Raw genomic sequence first — 17,977 nt, forward strand, 5'->3', positions numbered from 1 at the left:
ATAAAAGTACTTTTTTAAAAAATTCATTTTAATGAAAGTTTACAGAGACTTAGGATTTCCAGTCATTCATTGTTGCACTTTTCTCTCTACTCACTCCCTCCCCCTCCTCAATAACAGTACTTTTAAATATCTAAATCATGAACGAGGGTCCCAGGTCTAAGTGAATGGAATTGGAAAGACAAGCAATGAGCAAGAAAGTAAGAAGCCCTTTCGCGGAGGCTGTGAACCCTCACAGCGGCAGTGCCCGCGCACGCAAGCCTGTTGATGCCGCACGCGTGCACGTACAGTGCCTGTCGGTACGCGCACGCACAGACGGTGCCCGCCCACGCGCCGCGCACGCGCAACTCCTCTCGGCTCCGGCGTGGCTGTCGCGGGCGTGGCGGATGGAGCCAGTTCTAGCAGAGGCGCTGTTATCCCTGAACGGGGACCCGCGCGTGCTCCTCGGCGCACTGTGCCGAGGGGAGCCGTCTGCCGAGCGCGTGGACACACTACGCTTCCTACTCCAGCGACTAGAGGACGCGCGCCGCAGTGGGGGTGCGTGCCCCGAGGCCTGGCTGCGGGAGGCGGCGCGCGAGGCAGCGCTCGGCTTCCTTGTGCCGTTGCTGCGTCTGCGGGACCCCCAGCCGCCTCTCGGCCGCCACCTCCTCCGCGCCGCCGCTGGAGCCCTGCTCGCGTGCGTGCGGCTGGCCAGGGGCGCGCGCTGGGCGACGGCGCTGGCCGAGGAGGCTCTGGAAGAGCTGTTGGGCACGCGGCCGGGCCAGGGGGACGCGCTGGGCGCCGAGGCGGCTGTGGAGGTTCTGGCGGCCGTGAGCCCCTTCCTGCAGCCGCCCGAGGACAGCGTGCTGCTAGAGCGGGCGGCGCAGGCCCTGCTGGTGCTGGCGCTGGGCGAGGCGGAGTCCGGGCCGGCTGACGAGGCGGCACAGGCGGCAGCGCGGCTGCTCCCCGCGCTGGGCCGGGCGGGCGAGGCTGCGCGGCGGACGCTGTGGGCTGGGCTGCGCGCGGCCGGCCCGGGAGCGAGCGTGTCTCGCCGACTGTTGGTGCTGAGTGCGCTGGCCGAGGGGCCGCCACCCGAAGGACCGGACCCTGGCCCGGAGCTCTGGAGTGTGGTGCAGGAGGGGCTCACCCGAGCCGAGGATACGCTCACACGCAAGCGGGCGCGCTACGTGCTGCAGCGGGCAGTGGAGCAGGCAGCGCGCGGGGCCGGGTGCGTGTGCGGACCGCGGGGACAAGGTATGCAGGGCTCCCGCCCCGTCCCACCTTGGGAAGGAAAGGGGGTGCCGCGACCGCAGAGACACAGCATGCCAGCCCCTGAGAGGAAAGAGATGCGGGGACACGATATGCTGTGCCTCGGGGAGGGAAGAGGGTTCCAGGACCCAGGTCAGCCTGTCACTGCGACCTGGGTGTACGGATCCGGATCGCATACCTGGAAAACCATGGCCGTGTCCACCCCGGGCCCTGTGCAGGCTCCCAGAGTCCCCGCACACCTCGGGAGCCCCACCCCCTCGTGCTTTCTCTAGTGATAAATCGCAGCCTGCATTTCCTAGATGTACTAAACTGGGGAAAGTGGACTAGCGCAGGGCAGGTGGCAAAGGCTTGGAGTGACCAGCGCCAAAGGTCACTGTATGGGGTAAATACCGGTCAGTGTCCATCGCTCTGGAAAGGCAGTATTCCAAAGGATTGATAAGCTTCTTCCATTATTTTGAAGAACATCAAGCTTGGTAAAGTTGCTATGTGCTGTGAAGCCCACTTATAGTGAGTGTTCAGATAACGGGTAAATCACCTTAGGTTCATATTTTTAGTTCCGAAGAGAATGATTTTAAATTGGCCCCATAGATAACGGTCAGCAGCTACTTGAATGAAACTTGTGAAAGGGCAGGCAGGATGTTTAGGGTGTTGTTACTGGTCAGGCTGGTGCCAGTGGAGCTGTGTTGGGTTTGAGTTAGTACCTGTGGTGTGCTAGGTCACCTCTTCCCACTGAAGGCCCTCTCCTCACAGGCTGATGTTAACACCGTTTGTGAAGGGGGACAGAATTTTCATTTCCCTGCCCTAGCCTCAGTCTTCAGATGTGATGCATTTAAACTGAGGCTGGAATCTTTGTTGTCGCTGAGCCTTCCCCAGGAGGAACGTAACCTCGGTGTCCCAATTAGCAGCAAGTTATGCTGCAACCAAAGGCCAGGGGTTCAAACCCACCTGCTGCTGCTTGGTAAAAAGACGAGGAATTTCCTCTGGTTCAATTTACAGCCTCTGAAAATCTAATGGAGGGCCAGAAATTATTGGTTCCACCTTGATGGCACTTAACAACTTCTGAATCAGTCTTCTTGAATCTGTCTTTTGCCTCTAAAATTAATAATGCTAAACTTAATTGCTATTGGTCTGCTCCCTTAGTTTCTTCAACATCTGGAGTATTTATAAAAAAATTTCCTTGCTGTTACAGTGAGATTCTGAGGGAAAGAAAACAAAGTGTGGACAAATCTACCATTCTTAGTCACAATCCCGTAAGAGTAACTTGAATTCTTTCTTTAATTCTCCTCTAGCTAGAGTCCTATGTTCTAGGCTGTCATACAGGGACATACCCTCTGTTATTTGAGCATATAACATTTGGTAATAGTGTCGCTATTTTAAGAATGATTTTTACTGAAATGGGAAATTTGCAAAAGAAAGAATTATTTTTTTCTTCTTAAACCATATCAGACCCAAGTGTGTTTTGGTGGTGTGAAAAGAAAAAAGATGAGCTGCTTTCCTTCTGGGAAAACTATATTTTAATTATGGAAACCCTGGAAGGAAATCAGGTAAGTATTTTTGTATTTGTAGCAAAACATAAATATGCATACACTTACAACTTTTGTTTTTTTAAAACTGAATAACCAGTACAAAAGACCATCTTTGATAAAACATAACAGAATTAAAATACTCTTATGGTTTTAGTATATATGCCACTTTAAATGGAGTGTAAATTGTTTTGTTGTTGTTAAGTGCCATCAAGTCTTAGATGACTCATAGTGACCCTAAGAACAAAAGACCTGAACACTTGTATACCTTTCCTCATTTCTCCAAGGTCATAGAGTTTCTAGAGGCAAGCTGTTTCGGAAGTGGATGCCACTCCTGTTTCCAAGCTTGTTTTAATTGGGAAACTCCACCAAACACTGTCCACCATGGGTAACCATTACCACATTTGACACATCAGTGTCACGGTGTTTAGCATCACAGCAACCATGAGTTACCTCTGTACATCAAATGGACACACCAGTGCTATACCACTTAGAAGAATGTTTGACAAAAACCAATTAAAACCAGTTGGGTTTTTAAATAGGCTGAATCACATTATCTCACACCCTTTATTCCACTCTAGTCCACACCAGTACCAGCAAACAGGCCTCCGTAGAATCTGGCTCCTGCAGACAACTTCCAAACTAGTTGGCTCTGAGAGCTCTGGTGGCCTGTGCTGACCCTCTAGACATTGAATCGCCCAAGGATTGATTGTCCATTTTCCCATGGAGCATCTGGTAAATTTTAATCTTGTGCCTTTTGGTTGACAGCATAGTTCCTTACCGCTAGGCCACCAGAGTTAGGAATTATGCTGCCAACCTGAGGGCATGTGGTTTGAGAAAGACAGGCAATATCCACCCGTGAAGTTTACAGCCTCTGCAAACCCACAAGAGTGTCAGCCTTGAGTTGGTTCTAACTCAGTGGCACATTACAACAAACTTTACATTTTCATTTTTACAATTTTAATGGTGTGTTATGTTCTCTTGCTATTTAATTATGATTTATGTTTTAGTTGCTGTACCTTTTTAACAAAAGATTTATTGTTGATTGCTGTGGAGTCAAACATGACTCATAGCAACTCTATGAACAAAAGATCTAAGGTCGTTGCCTGTTTTCCCAAGTTCCTAGAGTTTCTAGAGGCATTTGGTTTAGGAACTGGATGCCACTCCTGCTTCCAAACCTGTTTTACAACTGAGAGCTCCACCAAACAACTATTCACGTAGGCAAAAATTCTGGTATTTGATACCCCAGTGACACAAGGTTCAGCATCACAGCAAACCCAAGTTACTTCATAGAGCACATTGACAAAGAGTGATGTGCAGAGTAGAGGAGAATGTTCCTCTAGGTAGAATAGCACTAGTCTCATTTAGCAGTGGTAAACTGTTGTCAGGTCAAATACGACACAGAGTAAGCTTTGCACAAAAGACCTGTACTCTGTCCTACAACTAACATCATTTCTGTACATTTATAACGAGTTTGTAGAGTTTCCAGAGGCATCTAGTTTAAGAAGTGGATGCCACTCATGCTTCCCAAACAAAAGATCTGGGGGGGGGGGGGGGGGAATACATAGTTTAGGGAAGTTATTAAGGCATTTGGGAAGGATTCTAAAAGTGTAGTAAAATAAATAATTGTTCTTTAGATTTTCACTTTTAGGGTTGTATTTTAAATTAATTTTAATGAAAGTTTACAGAGACTTTGGATTTCCATTCATTCACTGTTGCACTTTTCTCCCTGCCTAACCTTCCCCCCAGTTCGCTCTTCTCTTCGAAAAGTAAAAGAAAAATTCTTTCATTGTTATACAGTCCCTCCCCCCAAGTTCCCTCCACTATGCAGCCTCTGTTCTGGACTCCTGTCAGACAATAATACCTAATAATCTATCCCTTTTAAACAGTTCTCTCCCTCTTCTGCTTCAGTGCCGTATACATAATTTATCCCATCTTTCTGAATCTGCCCTCAGCCCCGATGTCAGTCCCATTTTACAACAGTGGCATTATGTATTTGTCCTTTTGTGACTGAGATATTTCACTCAGCATAATGTCCTCCAGGGTCACCCATTTTGTATATTTCATGAGTTCCTTGTTTTTCAATGCAGTGTAGTATTCCATTGTGTGAATATACCACAGCTTCTGTATCCATTCATTTGTTGATGGGCACTTGGGTTGTTTCCAACTCCTTGCTATTGTGAACAAAGCCGCGATAAACATGAGTGTGCGTCTGACTGCTTGGGTGGAGGTTATGGTTTCTTTGGAGTATATACCCAGTAGTGGAATTTCTGTGTCAATTGGTATTTCTATTTCCAACTTTTTGAGAAAGTACCATTCTGCCTTCCATAGTAGTTGCACCATTTTACACTCCCACCAACAGTGAATAAGGGTTCCAGTTTCTCTATAACCTTGCTAGCATTTGCTGTTTGCTGTTCTGTTAAATTTTGCTGTTCTTACTGGGATAAAATGATAGCTCATAGTTGTTTTGATTTGCATCTCTCTTAGAGCTTGGGATTTTGAACATTTCTTCATGTGCTTGTTGGCCATCTAAATGTCGTCTTTGGTGAAGTGTCTGTTTGTATCCATACACAAAAACCAACTCAAAGTGGATCATGGACCTAGTACTAAAACCAAAGACTATAATATACTTCATTAAAGAAAAGCTTGGAAGAACTCTAGAAGTCATAATCCACCAGATAAACAGTGTTCCAAGTATCTTGGAAAATCTACAAATAGGAGAGGATAAAATAGATGAATGAGACCTTCTAAGAATCAAATCCCTATGCACACCCAAAACCTCCAACAGGATAAAAAGGAATGCTACAGACTGGGGGAAAAAATATTTGGTAATGACATGTCAGATAAGGGACTTACATCTAGAATTTATAAAATACTCAAGCACCACAACCCAATTGAAAAATGGGCACTTTCAGTGAGGTCCTGTTTCGAGGAGTGTTACTTGTTGATTGTCCCTGACTTTCCATCCTGAGTAGTAGGAGAATCCACTGTTGCCAAGTCAGTTCTGTGAGTCAGAACTGACCCAAAGCTGACCTTCAAGCTAAAAGCACAGGAGGAGATAGCCCATCTTCCACAGAACAGGTGGTGGATTCATGCTGCATGCCTGTGGCCACCAGAACTCCCTAATTAGCAGGGCTTTAAACCACCCACTATTTTTATACACAGGTCGTCAGAGTTTCTTGCAGTGTGAGAGGGGCCCTTCTAGTGAAAAAAAAAAAAGAAAAACAGTGTGTTGAACTGAATCTCATTATTTTATGAATGAACCTCACAGGAAAAGTGAAGTGACAGAAGATTTCTACTTGGTACTTTTATTTGATAATGAATTATTAAGCTTGGAGAAAGCACACTACTTCAGAGTCTACTGTCTGGAAGTACAGAGTCTTACCTAATTCTATTTTGAAAGATAATGTAAATTAAACCTCAGCACAGCAAAGGTGACTGCATCATAGTCTGATTAATATGAAGGACATCAGACTGTGAGCTGACTGAACTTGAGTGACTCAAAAAGTTCAGACTTGGTGCTCTCAAGTCAGAACCTCCAGGCTGTGCCACTGAGCTCCCTTGAGTGACTCGAGAAAGTATTTTAGTATTTGGTCTTGCTTTGAAATATATCTGCATTGTCACTTCTGTTGATGTGAACACTGGTTAGGATTATATAATCTATTGTGTAATATTCATTATAAAAAGTAACCAGACCCCCTGCTATTCGTTTATTCTGACTCCTGGTGACCCTCTTGTTGTTTTCCAGTCAGAACTGACCCATAACTGACCCTTTGGTGGGTTTTCAGAGGCAGTTAATCACAGGAGAGGAGATTGCTCATCTTTCTCTTATGGAGCAGCTGGCACCTTCAGACCACGTGCCTACAGGATTGCAGTCCAGCTTTTTGCCACTAGGAAACCAATGCTCCCTAGTGACCCTGTAGAAATATAAATATTATAACTCTGTGGTATGTTATACTCAGTGTCTTTGCCACATACAATCTTAACAATCCTAGGTTTATTTTTTTTAATAATTTTGAAAAATTTTTATTATTTTGTGTGTGTGTGGCGTCAAATTGGATCTGACTGGTACAGGAAGAGATTGCTCCTCCTTCTCCAGCAGATTCAGTCCTAGATTTCTAACTGGTTGGAAGAACCAGTCTTTCTGTGCATGTTCTTTATACCGAGGTAAAAACGCATGATGTCTTGTTATATAAGTACATGAAAATTCCCTTACAATTTTGAAGATGAGTTTTCAGTTCATGTGATTTTTCACTTTTCAGATACATGTTATAAAGCCTGTCTTACCAAAGCTGAATAATCTGTTTGAATGTGCAGTGTCAGAGGAAAAAGGTAATTCATTTTTGTGTTTTACAGCATTCCCAGTTCTTCTGGCCCTGACTTTATAATTAATTCTGCTCTTTGTAGAGAATTTAAACATAACAAAATATGAGTCCTCTTGAAGTAAATAATTGCTGTTAGTGTTCCAGATGTGCAGTGAATTAGCCCATGTTGCCATTACAGAAAAGTAGTGTAGCTGGTGCCTTTAGAGGACAGATGTTTAGTTTCTCATGTTCTGGAGGCCAAAGGTCCCAGTCCGGGTGTCAGCCTTGTCAGTTCCTTTTCTTGCTCTCCGCCCTCGTCTCTGGTGTCCACTTGGGAGCCTCAGTGTTCTTTGTTGTAGACGGTCCTCACTGACATCTGTCTTCACTGGTGTATGTGTGCACCTTGTCTATTTTTAGAAGACCCCACTTGAAGTGATGAGTTTTAGGAAACACCCTAATCTAGTGTAGCTCCATTAATTGAACAAACAGAAACCCCCAACTTCCAAACAGGGTCATATTTACAGGTACAGGGGTTATGGCTTCTGCACCTGTTCTGGCAGCCCCAGTTTACTCTCTCACATATGCCATCTGGATCTTACTGTTCACAACATATTATCTCACTTAGTAGTTTAACCATTGTCTTTACACATAGCCTTAACTCATCTTTGAGAGCATCACTTAAGTGAATATGGAGTTTTCTATAATTTGGAAGTATGGTTAATTTTTAAAACTATCTTATTCTGGAAAATTCCAAACATCTCCTGAAGTAGTATAACATGCATGATTACCCAGCTTCAATCATGCATGATTATCAGGCTAGCACATGGTTGATTCTGTGTCTTGCATCATAAGTAGATTTTCTGACTTACCCTGTTACACTGTTTTGAAACATGTCTTAGGAGTGGCTATTTCTCTGAAAATAAGACTCTTTTAAGTAGTTTTAAAGATGGTACATTTTATAATGTTAATAATAATTATTTGATATGTGTATTTTAACTGCTTTTCATTCTCTTACTGTGTCATCTAATGTTAGAGTTACTATTCTTTTGAGCTTCAACTATTCTGTGTATAGAAAATTCCAAAGTGTACATTTTCCCTGAAGTATATTTTAGGTTGATTTTTTTAAAAATTATTATTATTTTGTGTGTGTGCCATCAAATCTGACCTGACTGATCAGGAAGAGATTGTCCCTCCTTCTCCAGCAGAACATCTGGTGGATTTGAACTGCTTACCTCTAGGATTGCAGTGCAGCTTCTTGCCACTAGGCCACCAGAGCTCCCTTCCCCGAAGTATATTTTAAATATGATTTTAAGCTTATATATTCCTAAAACTACATCATGGCAGGTTTCTGTAGGATATAATGAAGCTGGAACTTTTTAACATTATTTTGTGAATTGAATTCCAGATGCATCAAACAGTTAGATGCAGGCTAAGAGTATTTTGTATTCTTCTGAATGATAAAATGCCATATTATGGTGTTTTCATACGAGAATCAGCCCGGGGCTTTAAACCAGTTCAGTCATGTCCAGGAACAGACCCACATTTTTAAAATTTGGCTGAAGCAGAGCAGCAACTGGAATAATAAAAACTGCAGGTTAAAGGTTTGGAATTAGGGACTCAGGATAGGTATGTTATTGTACACCATCAAGTTGAACCTACCCATAGGTAACCCTCCGGCAGGGTTTTCAAAGGCAGCTAATCACAGGGGAGGAGATGACCCATGAAGCAGCTGGTGGATTTGAGCTGCATGCCTTTGGGATTGCAGCACAGCTTCTTACCCCTAGGCTACCAGAATTCCCTCATGGTAGGTATAGTGAGCCCTCTTAGGAGTCTGATGTGGGAGATTAAGGGATAAGCCTCGACTGTACAAAGCACATCAGAGTGGTGTGGGTCAGCCACCATCTTTGAGCACAGCACCGTTTCCAACTATACTGATGAAGAGATTTGGTTGCTGTGCAATGTGTGTCATTTCTAAGAGCTAGACTAAGTTTCTAGCAGGGCTTGGACTTGCAGCTTTTTCCTCTCTGCTTATTGTCTCACTTTAGCTGCTTTTTGAAAATGGCAATCTGTTCTGGTTCTGCTTACTTGCTGTGCCTGGTTTGGAGAGAACCAGTTCACATCCCTAAATTAACCCAGGTAAATGGTTATTACAGCCAATTTTGGGATAATTACAACCTTAATAGTGTGACCACTTGGGAATTGAACTTTAGTCAGTAGATTATTACACTTGATTTTTGCTATGTTGGGATTGATTTCTCACAGATCATGAGGATCTCTCATCCTACCTGGAGCTAAAATTTAAATGAATTCCTGATTTGATTTCACTTACACATTTACTATAAAAAATTATGCTCGTATTACCATGATTTGATTTGCCCATAGCTCTTGGCAAATGCAATCAAATAATAATAACTGGCTTTGAAAAATTATCATTGCCAAAGAATTACACAGCCATCTTGGTGCAAATTACAAATAATGAATGAACTTAAAATGTCATGAGTAAAAAAAAAATGCTGATTTTTTAAAACTAAAAGGGTATTTCTGCAGAGTCAGAAAGTATCTCTAAGGTAAATATGTATTCCCATTTTTATTTATTCACTTATTTGTACATTCATTTCATCACTATTGATCCAATTCTCAGTGTTAAGCTATAATATATATAGTTGTGTCCCATCAAGTCAGAACCAACCCACATCTGACCCTCTGGCAGGTTATCAGAGGCATTTAATTGCATGGGAGGAGACTGCTTATCTTTCTCCTCCAGAGCATCTGGTAGATTCAAACCACGTGCTTTCAGGATTGTAACACTGCTTCTTAACACTAGGCCACAGAACTCCCTGGAAAAGTGTATTGTTATTGTGTACCATTGAGTCTTAACCAAATTAGAGCAGACCCTCCAGCAGGGATTGCCTATCCTTCTCCCAAGGAGCAACTGATGGATTCAAATTGCATGCCTTCAGGATAGCAGCGTAGCTTCTTACCAAATTTAGATATAAGACTGAAGGCATTTCTTGGGAGATGACATCTGAGCTCAGAATTCCAGGCTGTGGAATCAGTGCTCTGTGCAGGGTTCTGAAGTGAGAGGTAGAACAGGGAGGTCCAGGAGCAGAGAGCCAGTGTGGCTGGAGCCCGGGGTGGGGCGGGGAGAGAGAGAGAGAGAGAGAGAGACACACACACACACACACACACACACACACACACACACGACAGGTGGAGGAACGATGCCCGGGGGCAGGGGGAGAGAGAGAGAGAGAGAGACACACACAGGACACATCAGGACAGGAGGAGTCAGGAGTTTGCACATGCCTTGACCAGAGCTGGGAGGGTGGACTTGTGCTAAGGCCTGCGAAAAGCCATTCAAGTGTTTTAAACAGAGATTCTGCCCTGGTGGCTGTTTGAAGAATTTCAGTGAGTTGGGAGAATAATTGATTGAAGCCACCCAGATCGAAAGTTTAATATTTAATATTTTTAATATTGTTGAATTTAATATTACATGCTTGCTTGGGGAATATTTAATATTTGTACAATGTAGCATTTGTAACATTTGTGTATACTCTATCTCTAAAGCAGTTTTTTAATACTAAAGTTATTTTTTGTTATTTGGCAATTAAACGTCTTTGAGTGTGAGTAAAACTGAACTTAGTTGGTAATATTATAATGAAGTTAGTGTGCTTGTGTGTGTGCATTTATTTATGAATAAATTGTGTGCTGGCATATATTGTAAGAGGCGAGTATTAATATTAGCTGTTTCTTCCTATAGAAGTGTGGATCATCCACCCATCCTGGCATCTCTGTATTTACAAAAGAATGCTTGAAAGTGAAAACAAAGTCCTGACCAAAGAAGGTGTCATCCATTTTTTAGAGCTCTTTGAATCAAAGGTTCTTCCGTTTTCACCAGAATTTTCTGAGGTAATGCTAACCGGTCCTCCTCGCCCTCTGTCACAGGATGAGCAGTGAAGGCATTTGTTGGCTCATGTGTAACCTTAAAGATAGACTACAACAGAACAGATGAGAAAGCATTTCTTCTGTTATGGGGTTGATTGCCCATGACCACTTGAGGCGTCACCCCGGGTGTGAGCATAGCACCCCTCACTGTGTTAATGTTGACTGTCACCTTTACGGGAGCAGATTGTCACATTGCTCCTTCCTGGAAACCAGCGAGTGGGTCGTGATGCCACCTGTCAGTGTAGTAGTTGAGTGCGAACTGTTTGTGTTGCTCAGGAACTATCCGTGTCTGCCCCATGATTGAGTTGCTTCTGACTCTCAGCCTTCTGAGAGTGCACGTCTTAACTAGAGGAGGCTGACTTATCTTTTGCCCATGGAATGACTGGCTGCTAGATTTGAACCACTGACCTTAGGATTTGTAGTTCAACATGTTACTTCATATGTTTTTATATATCTATCTATATATTTATATCTGTATGCATGTATGTGGGTTTGGGGTGGTGTTACATTCTGTTGAGTTAGAACTGACTCATAGTGAATTTTCACAGGCTATAAATTGCAGGAGACTGCCCATCTTTCTGCCACGGAGCAACTGTTAGATTCAAACTGCATGTTTTTGGGTTGGCAGTGCAGCTCCTTAGCGCTTGGCCACCAGAGCTCCCTGAGCTGTCATTGATAGGGGCCCTCACATTGAGTCTGACTGCCAGTGACCCATGAACAGTAGACCTGAACCGTGTCTTGTCCTGTGCCATCATCCTCACCATCTCTGACACGCTTTAGCCCATTGCTGCAGTCACTGTGTCAGTCAGTCCATCTCATTGAGGGTCTTCCTCTCTTTCGCTCTCCCTCCTCCTTTCCAGACAGAATATCCCTTTCCAAGGAACGTTTCTCCTAACAACATGCCTGAACTATGAGGGATGAAACTTCGCCATCCTTGGTTCCTTAAATTCAGTCTAACTCCTGGCAGCTCCTCCAGCAGCAAGATGAAAGCTTGCCTGGTCCTCTCCTGATGCTTTGCCTGCATCACTATCATGGTTAAGAAGTTCTAAGATACTGTCATTCTACACCATGTAAGTCATGGGTATAGTATCTGTGGTGTGGAGACTTTTTAGTGAGGCCTTCATCATAGATTTGAACCACTGACTCACTACTTTTAGCTTAGAGGTGCTGCTCTTCCATATGAAAAGATCTAGAGTTAGTTAGAAAACCCAAAGGGAAGAACAAACACTGCATTTAACAGAGTGGAGAAACTGAGAAAAAAAGGCCAGCCTCAGGTTGCAGTAGTGAGGGATTTCATAGCGAAATATTGAGTCATGTAGGAAGCATCAAAAGGAGGTGGAAGGAAAATAACAACCAGTAAGAACTAGTTGATGTGCAGCTATTTTAGGAGATTGTTTATGATCAAGAACCAATGATGGTGAAGTAAGAACTCTTAGTTACACTGAAGGCATTGGTAAAAACAAGACTCCAGGAATTGACAGTACCACTTGAAGTGTTTTAGTGAACAGATAAAGTGTTACAGGTGCTCACTTATCTATGCCAAGGGAGTTAAAAGGTGGCTAGCTACCTGACCACGTGATTGGAAGGGATCCATATTTTTACTCATTCCAAAGAAAGATGATACTACAAATGCTTCCATTTAAAAACATGTTAACAACCAGTAAGAACTAGTTGATGTGCAGCTATTTTAGGAGATTGTTTATGATCAAGAACCAATGATGGTGAAGTAAGAACTCTTAGTTACACTGAAGGCATTGGTAAAAACAAGACTCCAGGAATTGACAGTACCACTTGAAGTGTTTTAGTGAACAGATAAAGTGTTACAGGTGCTCACTTATCTATGCCAAGGGAGTTAAAAGGTGGCTAGCTACCTGACCACGTGATTGGAAGGGATCCATATTTTTACTCATTCCAAAGAAAGATGATACTACAAATGCTTCCATTTAAAAACATGTTGCACTGTGCCTATCTTCTGTCAGAAACCTCTTTAATATGCTAATGAACAGGGATGTCACATTAAAGCCCTGACACAAGACGGTAGTATTTTCCGTTGCTTTATATGCTTATCAGAGTTGCACAATGAATAGGAAAAGTGAACAAGAATTGATGCCTTCTAATTGTGGTGTTGATGGAAGAATATTATAGTACACTTTTGGCCTGCCAAAAGAACAAACAAATCTGTCTCGGAGGAAGTGCCACCAGCATTCCCCTTCGAGGTGAGGATGGTGAAACTTTGTCTTAGGTACTTGGAGCATTTTGTCAGCAAGGACCAGTCCTTGGAAAAAGAAATGACGCTGGAACAACTGAAAGGGGGGAAGACCCTCAGTGAATTGGACTGTGACACTGGGCTTCATGTCAGGAGTTTTAAGGTGGTGCAGAACAGGGCAAGGTTTCAATATGTTTCATAGGGTCACCGTGATCACAGTTGATGTCACCTGAGAGCAGCAAATACCATCTTTAATATCACACCTTGTTGAAGATACTTTTAAAATGGTGTTAGCAGTGCCTTGATAAGGAATGACTAGAATTTCCAGCCAGATTCCTAAGAGACCAAGGCACGAGGGATATTACCGCTGATGTCAGATGGATCTTGGCTGAAAGCAGGAAGTACTAGAAAGCTGTTCACTTGTGTGTCACTGACTATGCAAAGGATTTTGACTGGATCATAACACATAGATTCCATTGCATGGGATGAGAATTCCAAGATACTTAATTGAGCTCATGCAGAACCTGTATGTATGTGGGCCAAGTAGCAGTTCAGACAACAAGAGGGTGCTGTGTGGTTTAAAATCAGCAAAGGTGTATGTCAGAATTGTATCCTTTCTCCTACTCAAACTGTATATTGGGCATATAATCTGAGAAGCTGGACTTGTAAGAGAGAACATGACATCACAATTGGAGGAAGATTCATCCACAACCTGTGACTAGGACTGGAGGAAGATTCATCAACAACCTATAGTACTCAGATGATACAACCTTGCTTGCTGAAAACACTTAGAGCACTGAAGAAAATCAGAGACTGTAGGTTTTAATTTGAATTGCACCTTTACAACTTGACTGATAGCAACATCATGATAGGTGGAGAAAAGATTGATGTCGAGGATTTAATTTTGTTTGATCCACAATAAATGCTCATGGAAGCACCTGTCAAGAAATCAGGAGACATACTGCATTGGCTATATCTACAAAGGACCTTGTTAAAGTGCTGAAAAGTAAGGATGTCAGTTTAAAGACTAAGGTGTGCTTGACCCAAGCTGTCATATTTTCAGTTGCCTCATATACATAGGAAAGTTGGACACTGTATAAAACTCAGGTATTTATATCTTTGACTTTTTTTTTCATACCTTTGAATTTTGATGATGGTGGTGGTGGTTGTTAAGTGCCATCAAGTTTCAGGTGACTCATAGCGACCCTATGAAGGAGAGTCCTCAATGCTTGGGTGTCTTTTCATCCTCTCTCCAGGTTCGTAGGGTTTCTGGAGGCAGGCTATTACGGAAGTGGATGCCACTCCTCCTTCCAAGCTTGTTTTAATTGGGAGCTCCGCCCCACTCTCTGTCCGCATTGGGTGACCAGCATTAACGCATTTGACACATCAGTGTCACAGTGTTCAGCCTCACAGCAACAACAAGTTACCACTGTACGGCAACTTGTAACCAGGGCTCTACGACCTAGAGGAATGTTTGAACAAAAACAATGAAAGACAGACCCAAGGACCGCGGATTAAAAGTCACCCACCTTGGGCTTGGTAGCATCACTTTCTGTCCACTGGGCCAGCTGATCTCTCTGTGCTGATGTTATTGTTAAGTGCTATCAAGTCACAAGCGACTCAAAGTGACCCTATGAAGGAGAGTCTGCAAGGCTTGGGTGTCTTTCATCTTCTCTCCAGGTTCGAATAATTAATATATCCTAGATTACCAAAGCAGAGAATACCAGAAGAATCTCTATCTGTGTTTCAATGATTATGCAAAGGCATTTGACTGTGTGGATCATAACAAACTGTGGCTGACTCTGAGAAGAATGGGAATCCCAGAACATTTAATTGTGCTAATGCGAAACCTGTACTTGGATCAAGAGGCAGTAGTCAGAACAGAGCAGGGTAACACGGCATGGTAAAAATTGGGAAGGGGGTATGCCAGGGATGCATCCTCTCTCCATACATTTTCAACATGTATGCAGAGCAGATTATCCGAGAAGCTGGGCTCTACGAGGAGAATTGTGGCATTAGGATTGGTGGAAGATCTATTAATAATCTGCGTTATGCAGATGACACAACCTTGCTTGCTGAAACTGAGGAGGACCTCATGCACTTGCTGTGAAGGGTCAAGGACTGCAGCCTTCAATATGGACTGAGGCTCAATGTCAAGAAGACAAAGATTCTCACCACTGGACCAATTGGCAGCGTCAGGATGGATGGCGACGAGATTGAGATTGTTCACAGCTTCAGTTTGCTCGGCTCCATAGTCAACACTCTTGGCACCAGCAGTCAGGAAATCAGAAAGCGTATCGTGATGGGAAAGTCTGCTGTTAGGGACCTTTCTAAAGTACTCAGGAGCAACGGTGTCTCTCTGGAGACTAAGGTGCGCCTGATACAGGCCATGGTCTTTGCAATCGCTTGTTATGCATCAGAGTTGGACAATGACTAGGGAGGACAGAAGGCGAGTTGATGCCTTTGAGCTGTGGTGCTGGAGAAGAGTACTGAATGTACCATGGACTGCCAGGAAAACAGATTCATCTTGGAGAGGATTAAACCAAGCTACTCCTTGGAGGCAAGGATTCTGGGGCTTCGTCTGACATACTTTGGACATGTTGCCAGGAGGGACGGGTCCTTGGAGAGGGACATCATGCTTGGGAGGGTGAAGGGACAGCGCAGGAGGGGAAGACCCTCTATGAGATGGATTGATTCGGTGACTGGGGTAATGGGGATGGGTGTGTCAGAGGCAGTGCGGTTGGCACAGGATAGAGCAGGGTTTAGGGCTGTTGTGCATAGGGTTGGGTCGTTCTGAAGAACTCGAAGGCACATAACAACAACAACAACAGATTACTAAAAGAACAAACACATTTGTCTTGGAAATGAGGATGATGGATCTTTTATTATGAAGAGCAGCCAGTCCCTGAAGAAGGTTAGCAAAAAAGAGTGATCTGGGCTGACAGTGACAGTGGGCTCAGTGAAGCAGTGACTGTGCGGATGGTGGGTGCCAGGCTCTGTTCCCTTCTTCTGTTAGGAAGGCAGCGGTGAGTCAGAGGGGACACAGTGACACCCAGCCCCACCAAGAATGTTCAACAAGGACTCCTGGTGGTGCAGTGGGCTAAGTGTTGGGCTGCTGACTGTAAGGTTGAAACACAGGCCAGTTCTCTCTGCCATGGGGTTGCTGTGTGTTGAGTTCTGGCTTTTGAATGATGATATTGAACAGGAGGTCTGGTAGCATGGTGGCTAAGCACTTCTCTGCTAACTGAAAGGTCAGCAGTTTGAACCCAGCAGCTGCTCCTTATGAGGAGGTTGTGACCTCTGCATTCTGAAGACCCCAGCTCTAGAGCAGCTCTGTGACCTGCGGCGTCACCTTGAGGTGGAATAGGCTTGAAAACAATGTTTGGTTTTGGTACTATATTAAACAAATTGCCTTTTGCACCAGCAAAAAGATTGTGAGAATTATAGTTGTGGTTTTATAGGGACACTTGAGTTGTATAGTCGCTTAGTTGGTTGTTACGGACCTTGCAGTTGGAACCGACTCCTAGCTGACCCTCTGCAGATTACACAGGAGGAGGCTGCCCATTATTCTCCCACAGAGCATGGTGGATTCCAACCATGTACCTTTCAGTGCAGCTCCTTACCATTGAGCCACAAGAGCTTTCTCATCATCATTTAGATAAACTAATTTACTTCTCACTTAGTGGTAACTTAATTTTTTTCAATTTTCAGAATACATGCTAATATACTTAGATAAGAGTCTTTTTTTCTATATTCTCCCATCCTTCTTGTACTTTCTTTAAGCGTTCTGTTGTAGCCAATTTCTAGTAATAAATAATCTTGGAAATGCAGCTATTTTCTATCTTCCAAACAAAAGACTTTCATTTCCTCTTCACTGTCTTGATTTTCCCCCTCTTCTTACCTCTAATTCCCATCATGCTCCCACTTCGACTTCTTTCTTCTGCTTGCTCTAGCACATGACTATTTTAAGTATGCCATGCATTTTTACCAGGTGGGGGCATTCTGCTCTCATTTTGTGGCTCTGGGAGAGAGAAGGCACCCTCAAAGCGCACAGGTCAATTAGCTACAGCCTGAGAGGGCTGCACTCCTAATAGTGGCCTCTCTCCAGCAACCCTGTGGAGGGGTGCAGTCTGGGGAAGCGGGCTTTTCCAAACCCTGTTACAACTTAGTATCAGTTACGCACTTGTCTATTCACTCATTTATTTTTCAGTTCATTCTTGGACCATTAATGGATGCGCTTTCAGAGACCTCTCTGTATAGAAGGTAAGCCTGCAGTTTACCAGTCCTTTTGTGACATGTGTTTTGATGGGCATGTACATTGTGTTTCTGTAACATGACCATATTGTTTAATACCTTGGGCATTCATTTGCTGCCTAAGAGACATTCAACTTTTTCTTACCTATAGTTCTTTCAAAATTTGTTACTCTTGTTTTCTGTTTTATCAAAATAAATAAAAATATAAATTAAATATAAAAATACCCCAATATACAACTATGGTCTTTGCTCTGCAAGTGATCACAATATAAAGTCCTAGACAGACTTGAAGAAATTGGAAAACAAAACTTGAAACCGTAAAAAAAGACCAGGCTTACCACAAAAAGATAAAGGTAAATAATCCAATAGAAAAATGGGCAAAGGATATGAACAGACACACTTCACCAAAGACGACATTCAGATGGCTAACAAGCACATGAAGAAATGTTCAAAATCCCTAGCTCTAAGAGAGATGCAAATTAAAACAACTATGAGATATC

The 17,977-nt window shown here is 43.5% G+C and overlaps 1 protein-coding gene across 1 annotated transcript in view; it reads left to right on the forward strand.

Moving 5' to 3' along the window:
* Nucleotides 1-383: 383 nt before the first annotated feature.
* The window catches only part of TARBP1 (TAR (HIV-1) RNA binding protein 1), a 91,378-nt gene continuing 73,784 nt past the window's right edge, over nt 384-17,977 (forward strand). Inside the window, exons 1-5 of the mRNA XM_006895395.1 lie at nt 384-1,230; nt 2,692-2,789; nt 7,031-7,100; nt 10,833-10,981; nt 17,434-17,486. Coding sequence (XP_006895457.1) covers nt 384-1,230; nt 2,692-2,789; nt 7,031-7,100; nt 10,833-10,981; nt 17,434-17,486 — 1,217 coding nt within the window. The remainder of the gene's footprint in view (nt 1,231-2,691; nt 2,790-7,030; nt 7,101-10,832; nt 10,982-17,433; nt 17,487-17,977) is intronic.

This window comes from Elephantulus edwardii, unplaced genomic scaffold, assembly GCF_000299155.1.
Source record: "Elephantulus edwardii isolate Elephantulus edwardi_28Jun2011 unplaced genomic scaffold, EleEdw1.0 scaffold00166, whole genome shotgun sequence".
NCBI lineage: Eukaryota > Metazoa > Chordata > Mammalia > Macroscelidea > Macroscelididae > Elephantulus > Elephantulus edwardii.